This window comes from Xiphophorus maculatus, chromosome 9 (genome assembly GCF_002775205.1).
Source record: "Xiphophorus maculatus strain JP 163 A chromosome 9, X_maculatus-5.0-male, whole genome shotgun sequence".
Taxonomy (NCBI): Eukaryota; Metazoa; Chordata; class Actinopteri; order Cyprinodontiformes; family Poeciliidae; genus Xiphophorus; species Xiphophorus maculatus.
In genome coordinates, this window is record NC_036451.1 from 2,915,794 (window position 1) to 2,935,245 (window position 19,452).

The 19,452-nt window shown below is 37.7% G+C and overlaps 1 protein-coding gene across 1 annotated transcript; it reads left to right on the plus strand.

The window, feature by feature from the left end:
- Positions 1 to 44: 44 nt before the first annotated feature.
- On the plus strand, positions 45 to 19,407 carry LOC102226667 (G-protein-signaling modulator 2-like). Its single transcript, XM_023339539.1, has 16 exons — positions 45 to 927; positions 1,018 to 1,059; positions 8,279 to 8,500; positions 8,631 to 8,766; positions 9,015 to 9,154; positions 10,802 to 10,925; positions 11,370 to 11,485; positions 14,036 to 14,191; positions 14,673 to 14,781; positions 14,950 to 15,112; positions 15,302 to 15,393; positions 15,473 to 15,649; positions 16,567 to 16,726; positions 17,188 to 17,373; positions 17,463 to 17,578; positions 18,564 to 19,407. The coding sequence occupies exons 1-16, from the start codon at positions 920 to 922 to the stop codon at positions 18,729 to 18,731; spliced, it is 2,115 nt and encodes a 704-aa protein (XP_023195307.1). The 5' UTR covers positions 45 to 919; the 3' UTR covers positions 18,732 to 19,407.
- Positions 19,408 to 19,452: the final 45 nt, after the last annotated feature.

Genomic DNA, 19,452 nt, shown 5'->3' on the forward strand with positions numbered 1-19,452 from the left:
ACCTGAATATTTCAACTGGTCAAATATTTAGCTTGATTTCGGCAAACCTATGCAAATATTTACTTTATTTTTAAAAAGTAAGTATCCCATTTTGAAAATATTTATGTTAAGTAATGTAACTAATGTTAGTATAAGAATATTTGTTGGATTTAATGTCACTTATTTTTTCCCTGTGATATAAGTACAACATATGCCTACATATCCAAGATGTATGGGAAAAATAAGGGAACATGTTTTACAGGTGACCGTGACAACCTTCACAAGTCAAAATAGCGATTTGTGTAGCAATAACATTGAATAATAAATTTTAAAAAAGCATTTTTAGTACCTCAAAAAGCCTTGTATGAAAACTACAATAACAGAAGATGGCAAAGGGGCAAAAGGACTACACCCATCCATAACCTAAGTTGGAAACGACCCGGATAACGTAAAATTAACATAATAGTGCATTATTGTCTCAAAAATTAAATAAAATACTTAAGATAAAGTACAACATCTATAGCATGTTTTGTTTCAGAAATGGGGGTCGGAAACGACGAAATGGCAACGCCTGGGTATCGAAGGCGGGCAGGAAATTTGCAAAGTGGCAAACAGACCAGAAATAATGTAACAGTAACTTTGAACAGCAGATGGCGGAAGTGAGCGTTAAAATGTATCTACTAACGTAGCGTGCGGTTTCCAGCTAATCACTTCTGCGTCGTTGCAATGAAGGACGTCTTAGTGGAAATGTACTCATCTCACTCCTCCCCGTCAACGTCACTTTTAAAACATAAACGTGTGGTCGCTGGATGAACAATTACAGAACTTCCCACAGCTCTTGAAGGCAGCAGCCATCGTATCCTAATTAAAGTCAGATTGTAACGGCGAGGAGGGGCTTCCATTTCTGCTTCCCGAGACCCTGTAGCAGTCTTCCTCCCAGATGGACGAGTGAGTAGTTGGACCACTGTAAACAACCTTTAGAAAATCAGAAATAACGTATTCATAACGTTTCTGACTCGAGTCATCTGTTTTTTGAAGCTGGAGACATTCCTGTGGGATCTTCGCGGATCTCCCTTTTAAGTAGGTGGAACTTTTTCAGTGTCTTGATTCTCGGTTATCGTTGTTTGTTTATTTTGTTTCCTGTGAAAAGTTTGGCTGTTCTTAAGACATTTCTCTTCACGTCTCAGGGAGCAGCTACATGTCACGGCATGTTTGTAAAAGAAAAGAAAAAAAAAATCTCCGACTAATTCCGAGCTTTCTAGGACATTATTTCCCAAACAGTCACCACCACAAAGTCGGTGATTCATAATTCTGAACAGGGGAAAACAGCTTTACAAGTTTTTCCTCATTCTAGTTAAGCAAACGTTTCAAAAACCTTAAACATCGCAATTAAGGTTAAGTTATTTTTATTTAAATACTGTTACAGTTTCGACTCAGAAATGTCCACTCGGATTTCCTTCCCTTTTATTCCCATCCTCTCCAAAGTAGGACTGGTTTTAAAGTCTCTAATAATCAGTTTTTTTCTAAAAGTAAAAATGGTTAGCACCCTAAACGGCACCATTTAATTGAAGAGGACCTTGTTGGGCGTATTCACACTGAAATAGTTATGGTGTGGAGAATGCCACATTAGGCCTTTTATTAAGTATCAAAACTATGTAAGTGAATGAAGTTTGGATGCCTAACAGAGGATTTCACTTGGACAGGTCTTTACATTTTGCTCTTTTTAGTTGTTAGATAATTAAAGGGGTCTTAAAATAGAGTTCCAATAACGGCAACTTGACGGTTTTCGAAGAAGTACAAAGATGCTATTTGATGAAACTGTCAATTGTTTGGTATTTCCATTAATTTCAATTTATTTCATTGGGCTAGGCCAACACAAAGCAGTCCATATTTGTCAAGTGGAAGGAAAACAATGGTTTTCAATTTGGTATTTATTTTTATAGACAAATTTGTCAAGTTTTCCACTGCAGTTGCAAGTGCAAGTGTTTTAGGCTGTGTTTCTGCCAATGTTCTGCCTCTAGAGCATATTTTTTGCAACATGAGGCAGGAATTAATTTTTAAGCCAGATGATGACAACATACAGCCAGAACAACCAATGAACTGTTTAAATCAAAGAATATTCATGGTTTAGAATGGCCTAGCTTGTCCAAGCTGCAGAAAAGCATCCCTGCCTCGTGATGCTGCCACCATGTTTCACCATGGATAGCTTATGTGTGTGCAGAGGGTGATTGTTGATTACCCCAAAATAATGTTGCATAAAGTATATTGTCAGTTGTGGTTGTAGCATGACATAAATGTGAAAATGTTTTAGGGACATTTTTGCATAAACTATTGATTGCTTAAACTTGACTTCATCATTAGGCATTTGAATGACTTCAGCAGAAACTGCTCTGCTCTGTAGTTTAAACCCCCGCAGAGTGATGCTAACAAAAAAGGAAAAGCATGCAGCCAGCTCTTTGAGTGAAAAGACTTCAGCTGGTAAGTGAGGTCAGAGGATAAGCAGAGTCATTGAACAGGGAGGTGTAGCAATGCAAAGACCATATCTCAGTGCGCTGGTATGTGCACTGTTTTGATATGGTCTGTGGAATTTTGCAGGCATTGCGATAATCCTTCCTCTGACGTCTCAACGGTATCAGGAGGAGTAGCAGGTTGCATGATTTTCTTGTAACATCAGTCCTTAGTCTTGCAGGTGAGCATTATTTTAAATCGCAGCGAACAGAAGCAAAACTTGAATCCACCAAAACAAACAAACAAAAAAATATCCTGATTAATTTGTTACCAAGTACATGTACTGTTTTAAGTACATTTTCAGTATTTACCTTGAGCTTTTGGATTGATTTCGGGTTAATTATTCTCAATAATGTGAGCTTTTCAACCACAGACATTTGACTAAAGTGTCAGGCAGCGCGTGTGTGTGGATGTGCGGGGGTGTTTGTGTATGTGTGTTTTTCCTCTTTCTCACAAGCTCTGGTTTCAAGATTAGTGACGGTAGAATCCACAGATAGCAGTGGTCAGTGTTTCCTGGTGGATGTCACGGGTGGGGTGTTTGCTGATTCAGGTTTCTTAAAAAGGCTTGTATTCCTTCAGTGTTGGTGGTTGACAGGAATTCCTAAAGTGGAATTCCTGTATTTACTTTGGTTCCCGTCAGGACTGCTGGCTGGTCATGTATTGCTTCATTTCTCTGCAACATGTAAAGGATAGGGAATTTTTACATCATCTCCGTCAGAGGTAGGATTTATGTTTTTTCGTCTAAATAATGTAAAGACCCTCTGTGCTTTCTGATCATGGGAAAACATGTAATTTTCTTCACACTGAAAGTCTTCATAAATAGACCTGCATTATCTGTAAGATGATGTAGCAAAGGTTGAGTACTTAATTCAAGAAAAATGTAACTTGAAATAATTTAATGTATGTTAAAATAAATATGTGCAGAATTTGTTACATTTATTTTTTTGGATATAAGTGTGTTTCTCCACTTATATCCAACGTGGAGAAACAGAAATAAACAAATACTAATTATAAAGTATAATTTACAGATTAACTGAGGTAAAATATAACATGAAGATGTTTAATCTTATATTAGTGCAGAGTGTTGGGGATATCATAATATGTTCTTATAATATGTAGATTCTAATGAACTTTGTTCTATTCACATCTTTGAAGCTTTGGGTTCCTCAATATTTGAAGTTTGTTTTACAATTAAGCTTATCTGTGTGTGTAAGATGAGTCCTTATTGGCTGCCTGGTTAATGATTTTGAGTAGACTACAGGAGGTCTTTACTGGCTTCTTTGTAAATATTTCATGAGATGCAGCACTTGATTGCAGTATATGTTACCGTTTACTCTAAAATCTCTTTGTGACTGATATTCAAAGTTATGTGATCTCTTAGCAGCAGGGAATTTTACTTTTAAATTGTAAAGTATTCAAAGACAGGTACTACTTAATAATTTGTATCTTACCTAAATGATATTAATCTTAGTAATGTAATTCAGACTTGGATATTGATTCATTACATAGAAATATTCATTTCAAGTGTTTATTTGTGTTAATTTTGATTATTTAGTCTAACAAAAATCTATAACATTATATAATTTCTTAAATGTTGTAATAGAAACGGAAATGTTATGGTTTCGACATAATGTTGGCACACAGTCATGGGGTAGACTGCTGATTTAAGTGAAGTCCAGCAGACAGTTACTCATTTCACAAGGAGCGATAATCACAGAAGATGATTTCTAAGGAAGCAGGTTTAGAGTGCTGCAAGCATATATGTGGAAAATTTAGTGGAAGGGAAAAGTGGTACAAAAAGGTGCATAAGCAAGAAAAATAACTGTCCATTGTGTTTTGGTCTTGAAAATTTCAAGCATCTCATGATTCCCTGTGCTGTCAAGCTTTATGAAGACTTTGATTTCACTTTCAGCAGGACTTGGCACATTTCCACATTAACAAAACTACCAATATCTGGTTTGACTGGAATTGGCTGGGTGAGTCAGAACGCTTGATCAGCCTACCAACTCAACTGACCTACATTCCACAGACTATGGGATATTACTAATAGAAAGAGGAGAATCATCACGTAGCTAACACTGTAGTTTATGTAGATATGTGAAGGTAGTCTCTGCACAGAAAGATACATTGCATCATCGTGTAGTCATTTAAACCAATGGCTACAAGTCCCGTCAAGTTCGTGAACCATCACCTCCTTTATCCTCTGAATGAATTCCTTTCTGTGTGTCTGGTTGTAAGTAACTGAATGTTCCTCCAGTGATGCAATGTCATAACCAGGTGTTTGCTGATCTACTTACAACTCTGGAGTTTCTGTGCAGTTTGCATAAAGCATAATGGACATACATTTTTCATGCTTTCTCACAGACTGGAAATACAATCAGCATTTTAACAGCATTTGAACAGTATCACTTTGCTCTCCAAGTTTAATTTTATCAGTCTAAATTAATTCCATTTTATCCAATTTTGTGTTATTTGGAATTCTGTCCTGGTCATAGAATGATTTACCTGGCTTAAGATCAACTGGCGTGGTGCTTTAGTGTCACATGGCTTGGGCCAGATCTTATGGGAGAACTACTGGTGAGGCAACATATTGTTGCTCGCCCCAGAGGGCGCATCAGTCCAGACTTCTTAATTAGTTCAGACAAGTGGATTTCATTGGATTGTCAGCAGTTGAGTTGCTGGTTGTGTAAGATGGGAGTTTATCTTAACTTGCATATAGTTGTTTTACTTTTGTGTCCCTTATACTGGCCTAAGAAGTTGCTGCTAAACCATGGAGGCAAATGTGAATTATGATGCTGGAAAAAAGGTTAACAGTGAAATATCATTTATTTCAGCTAAATCTGCTTCAGATTTCATCAAGCTAACAGCTTTTGGTTTCTCTAGAGCCAGTCTACATGGCAAAAATTACCAATCAAATCTGGACTAATTGGAAGTTACACATACTATCAGGACCTATAGGTCACTATGAGACCTATAGGTTCCTGTTTTTTTTCTTTCTTTTTTTTTTTAAGGCTAATTGCTTCAGAAATTTGCACTAAACCAAGCATGGCAGCAGAGCCTGTTGCTCTCACTTTAAATCATTTCAGCCCGGTAACGACATAAGGTTAATCTATGTTCACCCAAGCCAGAGGTCTACGACTCTGGCACTGGGCTGTTAAGGTCGATGCGAAGCCTGAGCGGATTAAGTCCTTTGTTTTGCTGTGACAACCACTTGGCAGTGTGCACATGGAGAGAGCAGCAGATCCAAGGAGGATTTATTTTTTTTTGTTATTCACTTAGTAAAATTAGCACCCCGCGGTGCTATACTTTGTCTGTATGCGTTATGTGTATGTGCAAAAAGGAAAAAGGGAAGGTTGTTATGAAGAAAGGGCAACATTTGCTCCACAAGGTTGTCAAGAAGCTTGAAATGTCTGTCGTGTCAACCTGCCTGGAGTGCATCAGCTTGAGAAGAGGAAATGGGTATGTGGATCTGTGTGTTGCTCATGAATGAATAGTCAAATGCAACTGTAACTTGATTTCTAAGAAGAATTGATCTTAAATGTACTTTTTAATTTTTTTAAGCTTCCAGATTTATAGCGGAAGGAAATGTAATCGATGTTAAACATAATCTTATAAAGTCAAATGTCATTCTCTTCAGTGAAATATCTGTTAATCCAACATGTATTTTAAATTGCAAAAATTCAAATGGTTAGTTCTCTACACACCACTATTATTATAATTCAAATTGTGCTCTTTATCTTTTCCTGATTCTGACTCATCTGTTTTTGCTCTGCAGAGGATTGAATCCTCTGCAGGCATTCATGACTGGATCTGCTTGATGATGTTGCTATGAAGTAATCTTTGGGACTTACTCATCTTTTCAGTTTTGCACCACAGTGTCATTGATAGCATGTTTATGTCTTCCAAGTAGTTTGTGTTGGCTTCTGTGTGTGTCATCTTGGTGAAATAGGATCTTCCTGTTGGTCAGAGTAAGACAAACCGGTTAAAGCATCCTGGCGATGTTTACATGTCTGTGCGAAGCTTGTCAGAGGGTTGCAACAATGCCAGATGTGATTAGAATGGTTTGTAGGTTAGTAGTTGAGAGTGAATGCAAAGTTTCAGATTAACTAAGTATACTTCTAATCTTCTACAGCAGATTGGATTTCATGGAGGCTTGTGTGGAATCAGTTTATATCCAAAGTGGAGAAAGTAAAGGCAGGGAGACAGTTATGCTACTCAAAGTAGCAAAGCCCCTTTTATTCTGAAGACCCAAGTCAGATACTTTGTATTTTAATCTGTTACTTTTTTAAATTAATTGAAGCTTACTTTGGATTGGTGCTTGTGTTTCCTCTGCTGTTCGAAGACCTGTGATGATTAAGCCAATTAATCCGAATCATAGCTCCGTATGTCAGCTGGGCAAGTCGAAACTCGACAACAGAACAACTGATACTTCGGCTGAATTCACACACAAACAGAGCAGGCAGGGTTTCTTTCAGGATTGTGCAGGTTTATGTGTTTTCTGTCATCATAAAGTCATTATCTGCTTTGATACTTTTATTTGGATGACTTGATTTTTGCTCCTTTCCGAAGGTAGTGTGAGGAGGGTCAGGAAACTTTCATATGACATCAGTCCTTCGGGCCAATTAGGGTTAAGGTTAACAAACAGTGACTGTATCATATGATCACTAGAAAAATATTCTGCATCCAACTGCACTATTTATCTTATGTAAACCAAAAATTATTCACGCCCCAGGCTGATTTACAGTAGGAAAGATAAGTATTTAATACACCACCAGTTCAAGTTTTCCTTTTTACAAAGAAAGGGTTGGAGCTGCTGCTGGGGAACACGGAGTTTCAGTTCCCTGTAAAGATTTCCTGTTGGGCTAAGCCACTCCGCAAACTAGGAAGCAACTTCATAGTAGCTCTGGGTGTGGGTTTCAGATCATTGTCATGCTGGCTATGTTGCCCTGTATTTAAAAAAAGAAAAAGTAATAACCAGAGTACACTCAACACAATTCATTGAGGGTAGATGTTTGCTTTTAACTAGATGTGAGTGGATTTGACTCAGTGAAGCTATTCATCTTATTCACAGCTCTATATAAGCGAGGAATCAATTGCAAACTGAAAATACTTTTACTTTATTGCCAGGTTTAATCTAAATAAACCTTTTTTATTAAAACAAAAAACATCCGGTTTTGTGATGATGTGAAAATTCTGATTAAAGCTACATTATTGTCAGGATCATGGGGTTATTTTTCAAGAAGAACTCTATTTTTTTCAATCTTTCCTTTTTAAAATTCCTTTTTTAAAATCTAAAACGCCATTGGGTTGTATAGTTCCAGGTCCTGGGTTGTATAGTTCCAGGTCCTGGGTTGTATAGTTCCAGGTCCTGGGTCCTCCAGTTGTGCAATATCAGGTTGAAGCCTACAAAAAGAGCCAAAGCAGGTTCAAAAATAGCACTCTGCTTCCCAGACACATCTGAATTTACTTTGTGTTTATGGTTAAAATGTAAGGTACACATTTTCATTCCAGGGTAACTGAGGCATTTTTACAGCTTTGCGGTCATGACAGACAGGAAATGCTTTATCTTATTTTGGATTTACAGCTTGTGTTTTCCTCTGGGAGGAATCATTCAAAATGCCATAAAATATTTTGGTTGTTTCAATCATTGAACATAACATGATTTTGTCATAAGGTCTCTGCAAATTAAGAGAATGATTTAGTCTGTTATACATTAGGTTGCTAAATCTGGACTGTTCTTGATCAGTTTTCAGATTATTATTTTTATTTGTTGTGTTTTTTGTTTTTGCAGGATGGAGTCCTCTTGCCTGGATCTGGCTCTCGAAGGCGAGCGACTCTGTAAGGCGGGTAACTATCGTGCAGGTGTCTCCTTTTTCGAATCTGCCATACAAATTGGAACAGAGGATTTACAAATTCTCAGCGCCATATATAGCCAACTGGGGAATGCTTACTTTCACCTCCAAGAATATAATAAAGCCCTGGAGTATCATCGACATGACCTCACTCTAACCAGGTAAAACCTTTAATGATTTGACTTTTTTATAAGTACAATGTTTGGTATTTTTAAGCATCCAGTTTTGATTGCATTGTCTGTGATATTCCCTAACTAATTTCCTTTTTTTCCTTTTTGTTTGTTATCCCAGAACCATTGGAGATGAACTTGGAGAAGCTAAAGCCAGCGGAAATCTTGGAAACACTTTAAAGGTTTTACGACGATATAATGAAGCTGTGGTTTGTTGCCAAAGACATTTGGATATCACAAGAGCTGTGTTTGATAAGGTGTGTTATAGTTTTGAAGTTTTAAAAAGTAACAAGTGTTTATAGGCATAAAGTAGAAAGAAAGAAAGAAAAAAAAGTTATGATAAAGCATCGTTTTTCATTGATCTGCCAGTGCAGAAATCTCTGGACCAACTTTCACAGAGTCTGGATACAAACAAGAAAATCTGATGTCTGTGTATTTAAAGTATATAATTACAGCTATAGTCTGTGTGGTTTCTGACTGTTAAAATCTGCTGTTGGTGGTGTAGGTTGGGCAAGCTCGAGCTCTGTATAATTTCGGAAACATTTACCATGCCAAGGGCAAGAGCATCTGCTGGAGTGGGACGGAGCCAGGAGAGTTTCCAGAGGAGGCGAGAATCGCCTTTAGGAAAGCTGCACAGTTCTACGAGTGAGTTGCTATTCATGTGTATTGTTACACAAGGCTATGATGAGGTGGTTGTCATAAACTCTACTGTTTGGTATTTGTTTTGTTTAAATTGTTTGAGTGTTAGCCTTTAGCTTTAAATTTTAAACAATAACTGAGGTGCTTCTTTGTTGTATTGTTTTAAATAAGGTTACAAATGATGAAAACCACGTGATTAAGATTGTGGAATTTTTCCATCACCTAGTTACATTTTGTTCAGACAGAGAGTGTTGCTCAGTCACTGTGCTGTTTTATGTACTGCGGCTATCCAGTTAAAATAGACTTCCATACCACCTTGCATAAAACACTTAGCCGATAAAAACTACGTTATTTATTGAGTCCATACAGCTGAGAACCACAGCATCCATGTTTAATTGCACGAGGAGGGAAAAACATGCTTCGTTGTTACTTATTGCCATTGTGTGGTTCCAGTTAAAAGCAGCACGTTTCCAGATAAAATAGTTTATTCATTTTCCTACTAGGAATTTGTCTGTTCTAATCATCATTTTGAATCATTTTGAAATATTAATCCATGCTTTTATCACAACACGACTGGATTACTGTAACTCCTTATATGTGGGTGTCAGCCAGTCTTCTTTGTCCCGTCTTCAGCTGGTCCAGAATGCGGCTGCTCGGCTCTTAACTGGATCGCGGAAGAGAGAACATGTTACCCCGATTTTATATTCTCTGCACTGGCTGCCGGTACATTTCAGAGTGCATTTTAAGATTCTTTTATTTGTATTTAAATCTTTAAATGGCCTTGCTCCCTCCTATCTCTCTGAGCTGCTACATATACACTGTCCTCCTCGAGCTCTTAGATCAGCGAGCCAAATGAACCTGGAGGTGCCGAGGACTTCCAGGAGGCAGAGAGGAGACAGGGCGTTTGCTGTTGCAGCTCCCAAACTTTGGAATTCTTTACCTATGTTGGTAAAACAGGCCCCCTCTTTAGCAATTTTTAAATCTGCTCTTAAGACTTACCTTTTTCGGTTGGCCTTTGATTCAGTTTGAGATGCTGCTTTTCTGTATTTATCTGGGTATGTTTATGTATTATATAGAGTGTTTTATGTCACTGCATTGTTGGTTTTTATGTGTTTTAATTTTGATTTTTATTTGTTTAATCTTGTGATTGTACAGCACTTTGGTCAGTGGTACTGTTTTAAAGTGCTATATAAATAAACTTGCCTTGCCTTGCCTTGCCTTGCCTAATCATATTAACAACAAAAACCTTCCTTTCCACTTTTTTCTGGATTAATTATCCACTAATTTTGGATAATTCGTCCAATTATCCAAAACAAATGGATAATTGGACTAAGGGAAAATTGAAAGTTGTGTTGTTGATTTAGGATTTATCTTCATGTTCACAAAAAATATGTTTAAATTTTCTCCAGTGTGTTTGGTTAAGGAAGAGTTGAGGGAGTGTTGTTCTTGCAGCTTTAAAATCTTATCTGGTATGTTTATTTCTTCAGACATTGATCTTGTTTTGTGCTTTCCCCTATTGCTGGTATTAAAGACACAACAAACTTTAAATTCCACATGAAAAAGTAAAATGTGCCGATGTGCATTACAGATGTGCTGTGAAACAACCTTTTTTGTGTATATTAAAATTTTGTTGGTGGTTTTTTTAAAATACAGAGCCAATTTGTCGCTGGTGAATGAGTTGGGTGATCGTGCAGCTCAGGGTCGTACCTATGGGAATCTGGGGAACACCTACTATCTCCTGGGTGACTTCGAAAGAGCTGTCACTGCTCATGAAAAGGTAGGCTTTAGCTCATTGTTCAGATTAATATTGCACTCCTGTGGGTCATAACGTTGGTTCAAAAGAAAATAAATGTAACTAATAAAATGAAGATGAAAAATTATTTTGAAACTAAATAGTTGGAAACTGGGGAACCCCCCCCCCCCCCGGGAAAAACAAGGTTTTGAAATAAATTTTTAAAAAAAAAACTCAAACTAAAAACGATCTGAAACTGAAAGAAATATTTTGAAACAGGAAAAAAAGATGTGAAACTAAAAAATGATTGAAGATTTTATTTTTATTTTTTATTTTTGGAAAAACTTTACAGCCTCAATTTAGCTCCATACTTTCCTAAATTTGGTTATATTTTATTCACAAAGAAAGCATCCTACTGTGTATAAGGAGCTAGTTAAAACCTGACTTCGGAACAGTAATTTGCACCCTAATGTTTGTTTTGTTCTCCAGCGGCTTCTTATTGCCAAAGAGTTTGGTGATAAATCTGCAGAGCGGAGGGCTCACTGCAACCTCGGGAACGCATACATATTCCTGGGCCAGTTTGAAATGGCTGCTAATCATTACAAGTGAGTAAAACTTGGGTTTAGGGTTATTTTCACCTCATAGCAGGCAGATGAACTTGGGGGTTTGTGTGTTGCTGTACAGGCAGAATATCACAAAAATGTTTTTTTTTTTTTTTTCAGAAATTCAGAAAGGGAATTTAATTGCTTTAATAAATAATGATATATTTCAACAATTCTATCCATTTACCGGTGGCTTTCATATTAATTTAAATGACTACACTAATGAAAACCCAAATTAAAATTCTCAGAAAATGTAAATATTGCCCAAGAAGATGATTTAAAATAAAAACAGAAAAAAGATTTGTACTCTTTTTTTTTTTTTTTTTTTTTTTTTTCCGTTTACATTTTGGCTTTCTGAAAAGTCTAACAATATACTGAACGGTATATGTACTCGATATTTGGCCAGAGCTTCTTTTGCTTATGCTTCGGGCATCAGTGTGACCTGACACGGATCAGGAAGCCCAGGCTGCTTTAATAGCTACAGCTTCGTTGTTTCTAGTGTCTCTCATCTTCCTCTTCGCAACACTCGTTAGATTTTCTGTGGGGTTCAGGTCAAAGAGTTTCTGTCTAATCAAGCATGGCGTCATTAAAACCGGGTAGAGATATTTCTGCCAAGTCCTTCTGAGAAAGGAAATTACCTTTTCCATAAAGCTGTCAGCAGAGGCAAGAGGAGGAAACGGCACAACGGACCTGTAGCATCTTGAATTCTATGACTCTCCACACTTCCTACTAACTCTGGAACTTCCATCATCCATCCATTACTTAATACGCACGAAATCTTTTTGGACTGTGGGAGGAAGCCAGAGCGCACGGAGAGAACCTGCTAACGGGAAATTTAAATTCTGTCAATGCTTAGCCATAAGCCATAAGAAAACAAGACAACTGAAAATTTTACCAAACTGAAAAGTAAGCCAAGGGAAGCAACAACACAGAGCAAAGAGAACCAGGATTAATGCATCATAATAATCCCCTGGACATTCTTCCTCTTCTTGGTTGTGAGCAGGAAGGGCAGGACGAGCATCAGTGGCAGGACGAGGGGCTGGAGGTCTTGCTTCTGCTATGTTACTATGGAAACGATCAGATCAGTTCTGCAAATCAAACTACTGGCCCTTTGCACGTGACGACACGCTCCAGCACTCCGCCATGACGGACGTCAAAACAACCAATGCGGTGTTAATGCCAGTCTAAAAGCAGACATCTGTAACCTAATATCGCTTTTATTTTATTTTCACAATAAAATGTTAAATTAACTTTATTCCGGAAAGCAGGATGGACCACTGAGCAATACTTTAGTGCCTTTTCTACTTAGCATGGCTACGATATCTTTGAGTTAGCAGTGGTTTAAGATGAGTCCTGTGACTGTTTTAGCTTGTTATGTGTGTGGAGGCTCTTGAGAAATTATCTCCACCTTCAATCCTAATATTTTACATTTCCGCAAATCTCTTTAATGTATATCTTTTGACAATTTTTTCAAGGCTGTTATTGTACCTGCTGCTTGTGCACATTTTTCTACCACATTTTTTTCTTTGACTGAACTTTCTATTTATACGCTTAGTCACAAAACTCTACTGTATGAACAGCCGCTTCTCCAGCAATGAGCTTTTAAAGCTTAAAATCTTTTTGTAGACAATTTAATAATTGTTTAAACCTCTGGATAAAAATCAAGTTAGTAGTACATTTGTCTGACCCTTAATCGTAGTTCAGGAATGGTACAAATTTGACCCCCCAGCAAATGGAGCTGATCCAGATACACTTCCTTTAATATAAATATGTTTCTTTAAGGACAAGGGTTTTACTGACAAATGATCTTAAGTATTTGTTACAACACAAATATGTTTGTCTTTCATTGTCCATGCTTTTTTTATTTATTTCAATTTCATGGCAAGTAGGACAACAAACATGCAGCAGTGTTTTACTCAAAAGTACTCATGGGCACACCCATTCGTTAAACATGGCTAAATACTTAACGTTTTCAGAGAGAACATTTTTATTGCTGGGACTGACTAAAAAACATTCTAGACCAATAAAATAAAACAGCATTTGACCCCAGAAAGTAAGAAAACTGTACACACTTTCAGACTCTTTTTCAAACTTACAATAATTAGTCATTTTCTTCATAAATTAGACTACTTCGTTTTTAAATGTTGCATGAAACAGAATTTTAGACTTTCAAATCAAACTACTTACTGTAAAGAATTTATTCCTCTTAAAAAACTGAATTACTGCAAAAAATAACTATACACTTTGTTCAAACAAAAAAATTGAACTATCCTTTTTTTTGGTTGAGTGAAATCCAAAAATGTATAACAAATAAATGAAAGTTATTCACTAAAGACTGAGTTGGATTTGCACTGGAGGATGAGATTATCACACACTTTTAGGGAGAAATAAATTATGCATTTGAGTTCACAATTTCTTTATCGTGACTGATTTATTTTTCTTCTCCTGATAGAGAAGTGCTTGGAAAAATGAAAAAGCTCTTACCGATCCCTCTCCTGCTCCCACTCTAGTCCCTTCTTTGACCTTGTTCCTCCCTGTCTCTCTGGCCCTCAGGAAGACTCTGCAGCTGGCCCGACTGTTTAAGGACAAAGCAGTGGAGGCTCAGGCATGCTACAGCCTGGGCAACACCTACACACTGCTGCAAGACTATGAGAGAGCCATAGACTTTCACCTCAAACATCTGGTCATCGCTCAGGACCTTAATGACCGGTACGGCATCAGCACTTGCTTACTGCTCACTTTCCTTTGACTTTCTTTAATAGTGATCAAGGTGGTTCTTAAACTGTGAGCATTTTTTGTGGTGTTGCAATGAACACCTATAAGACTAAAGTGGAGACAGGGTGATGTGAAATGGACTTTTAAAGACTTTAATGGGGTGCATATATCACAATGTACACAAACGTACACTATGTATTTTAAAGATTTATTAAAGTACAAGTTTCTGTAGGAAACCAGTCCTTAATTTGTGATGTTAGAATAAAGATGTATGGAGGATAGAAATGTGCCTTTAAACATTCTGGAAAAAGATCCCTTCAATGTGACTTCATTCAGGCAAAAACTGTGAATTTAGTTTGCTCTGCAAAACATGTACATACAGTATATTTTAGATTGTTTTTTATGATTAGGAGTACTTGTTTTTGCACACCGTCAGTTAAAGTTGCTAAGCCGGTTTTCCTCTGTGTCCCTGCAGAGTGGGAGAAGGAAGAGCGTACTGGAGCTTAGGAAATGCCCACACCGCCCTGGGGAATCATGAGCGCGCTATGTTCTTCGCTGAAAAACATCTGGAAATTGCCAAAGAGGTGTGTTTTTATACTTCACCTCCCATTTCATAGTTGTATGCTTGTATTTATGTAGCATCGTCTCCATCTAGTGGTTGCAAAGTAAACTGCAGGAAATAACTGTTGAATATTTTTATCAGCAGCAGTTTGTTGGAACTTGTTTTCTTTGTTCCATTTGTAACGTGGCAGACTGGAGATAAGAGCAGCGAGATGACCGCCAGGATGAACTTATCCGACTTGCGGATCGTTGTTAACCTGAAGGCAAACGCCGGCCTGAATCACATGTTCAGCAACAGCAACACCAACAGCTCTGGTGTGGCAGACAACATTCAGGGTTACATCAACCTGCCAGGTAAAGTTCTCTGGTAGCTTTTTACAATGCCATTTTTAAACATCCAAACGCTTTCAGCTGCATTTTTAGCAGAGAATTTGCCAGGAATGTTATTCCTGAAAACCTTTTACCTTTTCTCTGTCTGCTTGTAAAGATACTGTGAAAATATTTGAAATTTACTAGGTGGCTACGTTTTCTTTCTTGCTTTAGGATGCAAGTCATCTTTGAGGAGAAAAGAGAGTCCAGAAAACGTGGAGCGTAGTCAGAGTCCTCTTAAAACTGAAAAAGTCGAGCCACATCAGGTATGAAAAAGACAGATGATTAACTTAAGCAATTTGCATTGATAAATATGTTTTTAAAACATCATATTTGTTTATCCAGGACTGGGATGAGCATCTGTTCACCGGCTCGTCAAAAAACAACACAATCATGGCATCTACCAAGCATTTTTTCTTCCACCGCCTGAGAAGCAAGAAGTACAAGGACAGCAAATCTAAAGAGCATTTGGAAAACTTCAGTGAGCACCCGGCCTCCGAGGAAGACTCGCCTCTCTCTAAGGTATTTCTCAGATGAAGAAATGCATCATGACTCATAATGCTTATTTCTAGAACCCTTCACTTGTTTTCAGTAATTGTGACCAATTCTGTGACAGTTTCACATGTCTGAGATCATCTGCTTCTTTTAGGGTGAATAAAAGGAAGTAATGTGACAGTGTGGGAAGATCCTTTCTGACTCGCATCAAAAAGTTCTGTTACAGACCATCAGAAAAGCTTTAGTGCAATTTATTTTGAGGCTTTGTAAACCATAAATACTATTACCGGTACTTTAATAATATTAAAGTTGCAGAATATGTGGATTGTGCTACCTTAATACAAAGTGAATTCAATACAAAGTCTCATTTTTTAATGAAAAAAATGTGCAGAAACTAAAAAGTTTTTGAGACTGTTTTTGTAAAAGAATTAAATAAAATTTGGTAAAAATGAAAGCTTGAAACTGTCGGCATTAAGTCGTACGCCTTAAAAACTGTTTTTTTATTATTACTTTTGATTATTTTGTGAATACACATTAGTAATCCAATAATTGGATTAATTAATTGATTTATTTTTATTATGTATTCTTTAGTGGTGATTTGGTGAAATGCGCTTCTGTACCGTAATTAATGAAGCACTAACCAACATTTTGACATGTAAATGACGGCACTTGGAAAAATGTAATGTTTCATTGTTGTTTTTTATGATGTAAAGCACTTTGAACTGCCTTGTTGCTGAAATATGCTATACAAATAAAACTGGATTTGATTTAATACTAAAATTAAAATAAAAGAATAAATTGACCCAGATTTCACTGACACACACTAGTCAAAAGAAATGTATTTTCAGATTAAGTGCTTAGTAGACAATCAGATTTTTTTTTCTTCAAAATGTATTTATTTTTTCCCAATTGTTACTAAATCTCTTTTTGTCCTAACTTCATAGTCAACGCCCCACGATACCATAGGGGAGGACACCTTTTTCGACCTCCTCTCCCGTTTCCAGGGAAACCGAATGGACGACCAAAGGTGTACACTGGATGGCTTGAACCGTTCCTCTGCCCAACCCTCCCCTACCTCTTCCTTACCTGTAGCTGAGGAGAAATGTGAGTGTGTCCTGCGTTTTCAGGGGTGTTCACACCATATGTGAGAACAGTCATAATGATCTCATACACACCAAAGAAAACTGAGGGTAACTTTTCCTGTTGCTCTTTTCTCACTAAATGAAGAGATGTGTTTTAGTAATGCCTACTTCAGAGAAAGCATTGCAACTTCAGCACATATGGTATGAATGCAACGTGTCAATAGTTCAGTGTTGTGCTTGATTATTCCTGTGTTTGATGCTCCACCCAAAGACTTTTTGCTTTCATCCTACAATGAGGAGAGTGGCACAATTTATATTGTTTGACTCTGTAAGTTAATCTGAACTCAATGCTGTATTTTGGGTGAAATATTAATCATTTAGATATTTGTTGTAGATTAAGTTATCCTGCTTTTCCGCCTCAATCACACAGTGTTATCCAGGCAGTGAGTATTTACTTACCTGCCACAGTTTTTATGTTTTTAGGTATTTCAAAGCACGAAACTCCATCACAGGATCCTGGTCATTTCCTGGAGCTGCTGGCCAGCTCCCAGGCCCATCGTCTGGACGACCAACGAGTCAGCCTCAACCAGTTGCCTGGCTTGCGTCTCAGCATCTGCAACCCGCCTCATATACCCTCCGCCTCCAGCAAAGACCAAGCCCCATCTCAAGGTGATGGAAATGAGAGGCTCGGTGCATTTTAGTGAAGCCTTCTGGTGACATTTTTCACTTTATGATCACGGTTTTTGTTGTCCCTGCAGTCCTAATCTCCAGTGCAGATACTCCTCGCGCACCCTCCCTGTACAGCCATCTCGAGGACAACGCTGACGGGCCAGAGGGAGATGAAGTCTTCTTCGACATGCTCGTGAAGTGCCAGGTAAAGAGAAACATGAGGGGTGGATAGATTCAGTGTTATGTCACTTGTCTCTTGCAAATGGAATATCTCCTTTTTTCATGCCAAATGATTCACACTATTAATAATTATGACATAGATGCTAGTCACTGATTGGCAAATTTATACAGAAAACTTTTAATGTGAAAGAATATATGTTCAGATTCAACTTCGATGAATTTCTAGCAATGCAGTAAGCGATTTTTTTACATAAGCATCCCACAAATGTAATATGAAATTTAAATAAATACTGATTTTAATAAAATAAGAAAGACAAAGGAATTACTTGTCAGGGTTTTTAAATGCCTTTTGCTAGTTTAATCCACTTCCTGAGGTTGTTTATCCTCTGAAATGGAGGCTGGTTGAAATAAAAATGTTTGTTTTTTTCTCATTACCTCATTTTTTTTTACATGTTACACTCAGAGAAATAACCAGCACTCACTGCGTGTCTTTCTTGAATTTAATGTGGGCATTCCAATATACATAATATCTAACGGTAACAATATATTTTTGCTTGAAAACTGGATTCTCAATTTATTTATTTTTTTAACCCCTCCAGGGGGTCTTTTGTGGGCTCTAGTGTCCCTTATGTGATAGTAGGCTGACAGGAAACAGGGAAGGAGAGGGGGGAAGACGTGCGGCAAATGTCGTCGGGTCTGGGAGTCAAACCCGCGACGGCCGCGTCGAGGACTCAAGGCCTCAAAATACGGGTTGCGCTAACCGCTACACCACCATGGCACGCCCTATCATTTATTTTAAGTTTTAAATATTTGCCAGAAGCTTAACCCCTGATGTTTTCAAAATGTTTTGTTTATCAGTTGAGTCGAAACTTCTTTACTTTGTGATCATCGAAAAAATCTCCAGTTTTACAAAAACTAGAGAATTCAGAACATGATTTAGGCTCTGTCACTTTTTTTCTTTTTCAACCCAGCTGTTGTCTTTTAGTAAACCACTGATGTTGACTCTCTAGGGCTCCAGGCTGAACGATCAGCGGTGCCCTGCTCCAACTTCTAAAGCTAAGGGCCCAACTGTCCCAAACGAGGACTTCTTCAGTCTCATCCTGCGCTCCCAGTCCAACCGGATGGAAGAGCAGCGGGTCGCCGCTCCACCCAGGGTCTCTCAGAGCAAACCGGGCTGACGACAGGCAGAGATCCCATGAAGTGGCTCAGCTCATGCCTTTTCAGTTGTCATGACAACATTCCTGAAAGTCGGTTTGGATGAAAAAAATCTCATGAAGGAGTCAAGATTTCAGAAATGGCTAAAAGGAAACACATTTTTTATTTTTTTGAAGTATTTTCTTTTTTTAGGTGGCCTTCATTTTGAGTCAAACTGGCTGCTTTAATCAGCTGGACTTCCTGGTGATTCCCGCTCACTCTGGAGGATTACACCAAAACAATTCATTGAGACGCCACAGACTAAGTCAAAATATAATCTATTTTTTATTTACAGACAGAATATTTTGTGAGCCTTCACTTTTTGACAGCATACTTGAAAGGAGCATGGCCCACCTCGCACATTTTCCAGTTTGATTTGAGACGGCTGCCCTGGGATCGGTCCAGTGGCTCAAACTGGAGGAAAATGGAGGCCAAAATGCTGTGACGCTGCTGGGCAGTGGAGCCATTTACAGCACATCACTTTATGATTTTCAGTTTCACTGACTGTCAAAGATTGTATGAGTTGTCATATTACTACAAAATGAAAGACTTTTATGTATTGTAACAAACTTACAGGTTAACCAGTGTAATGATGGGGAAAATGGATTTTATACTGATTCCTTCTCCTCACAACGGAGAAATAAATTCTTATTCAATTTACATTTCAGCATCACTGATTCATTTTTGTGTACAACAAAGGAATTT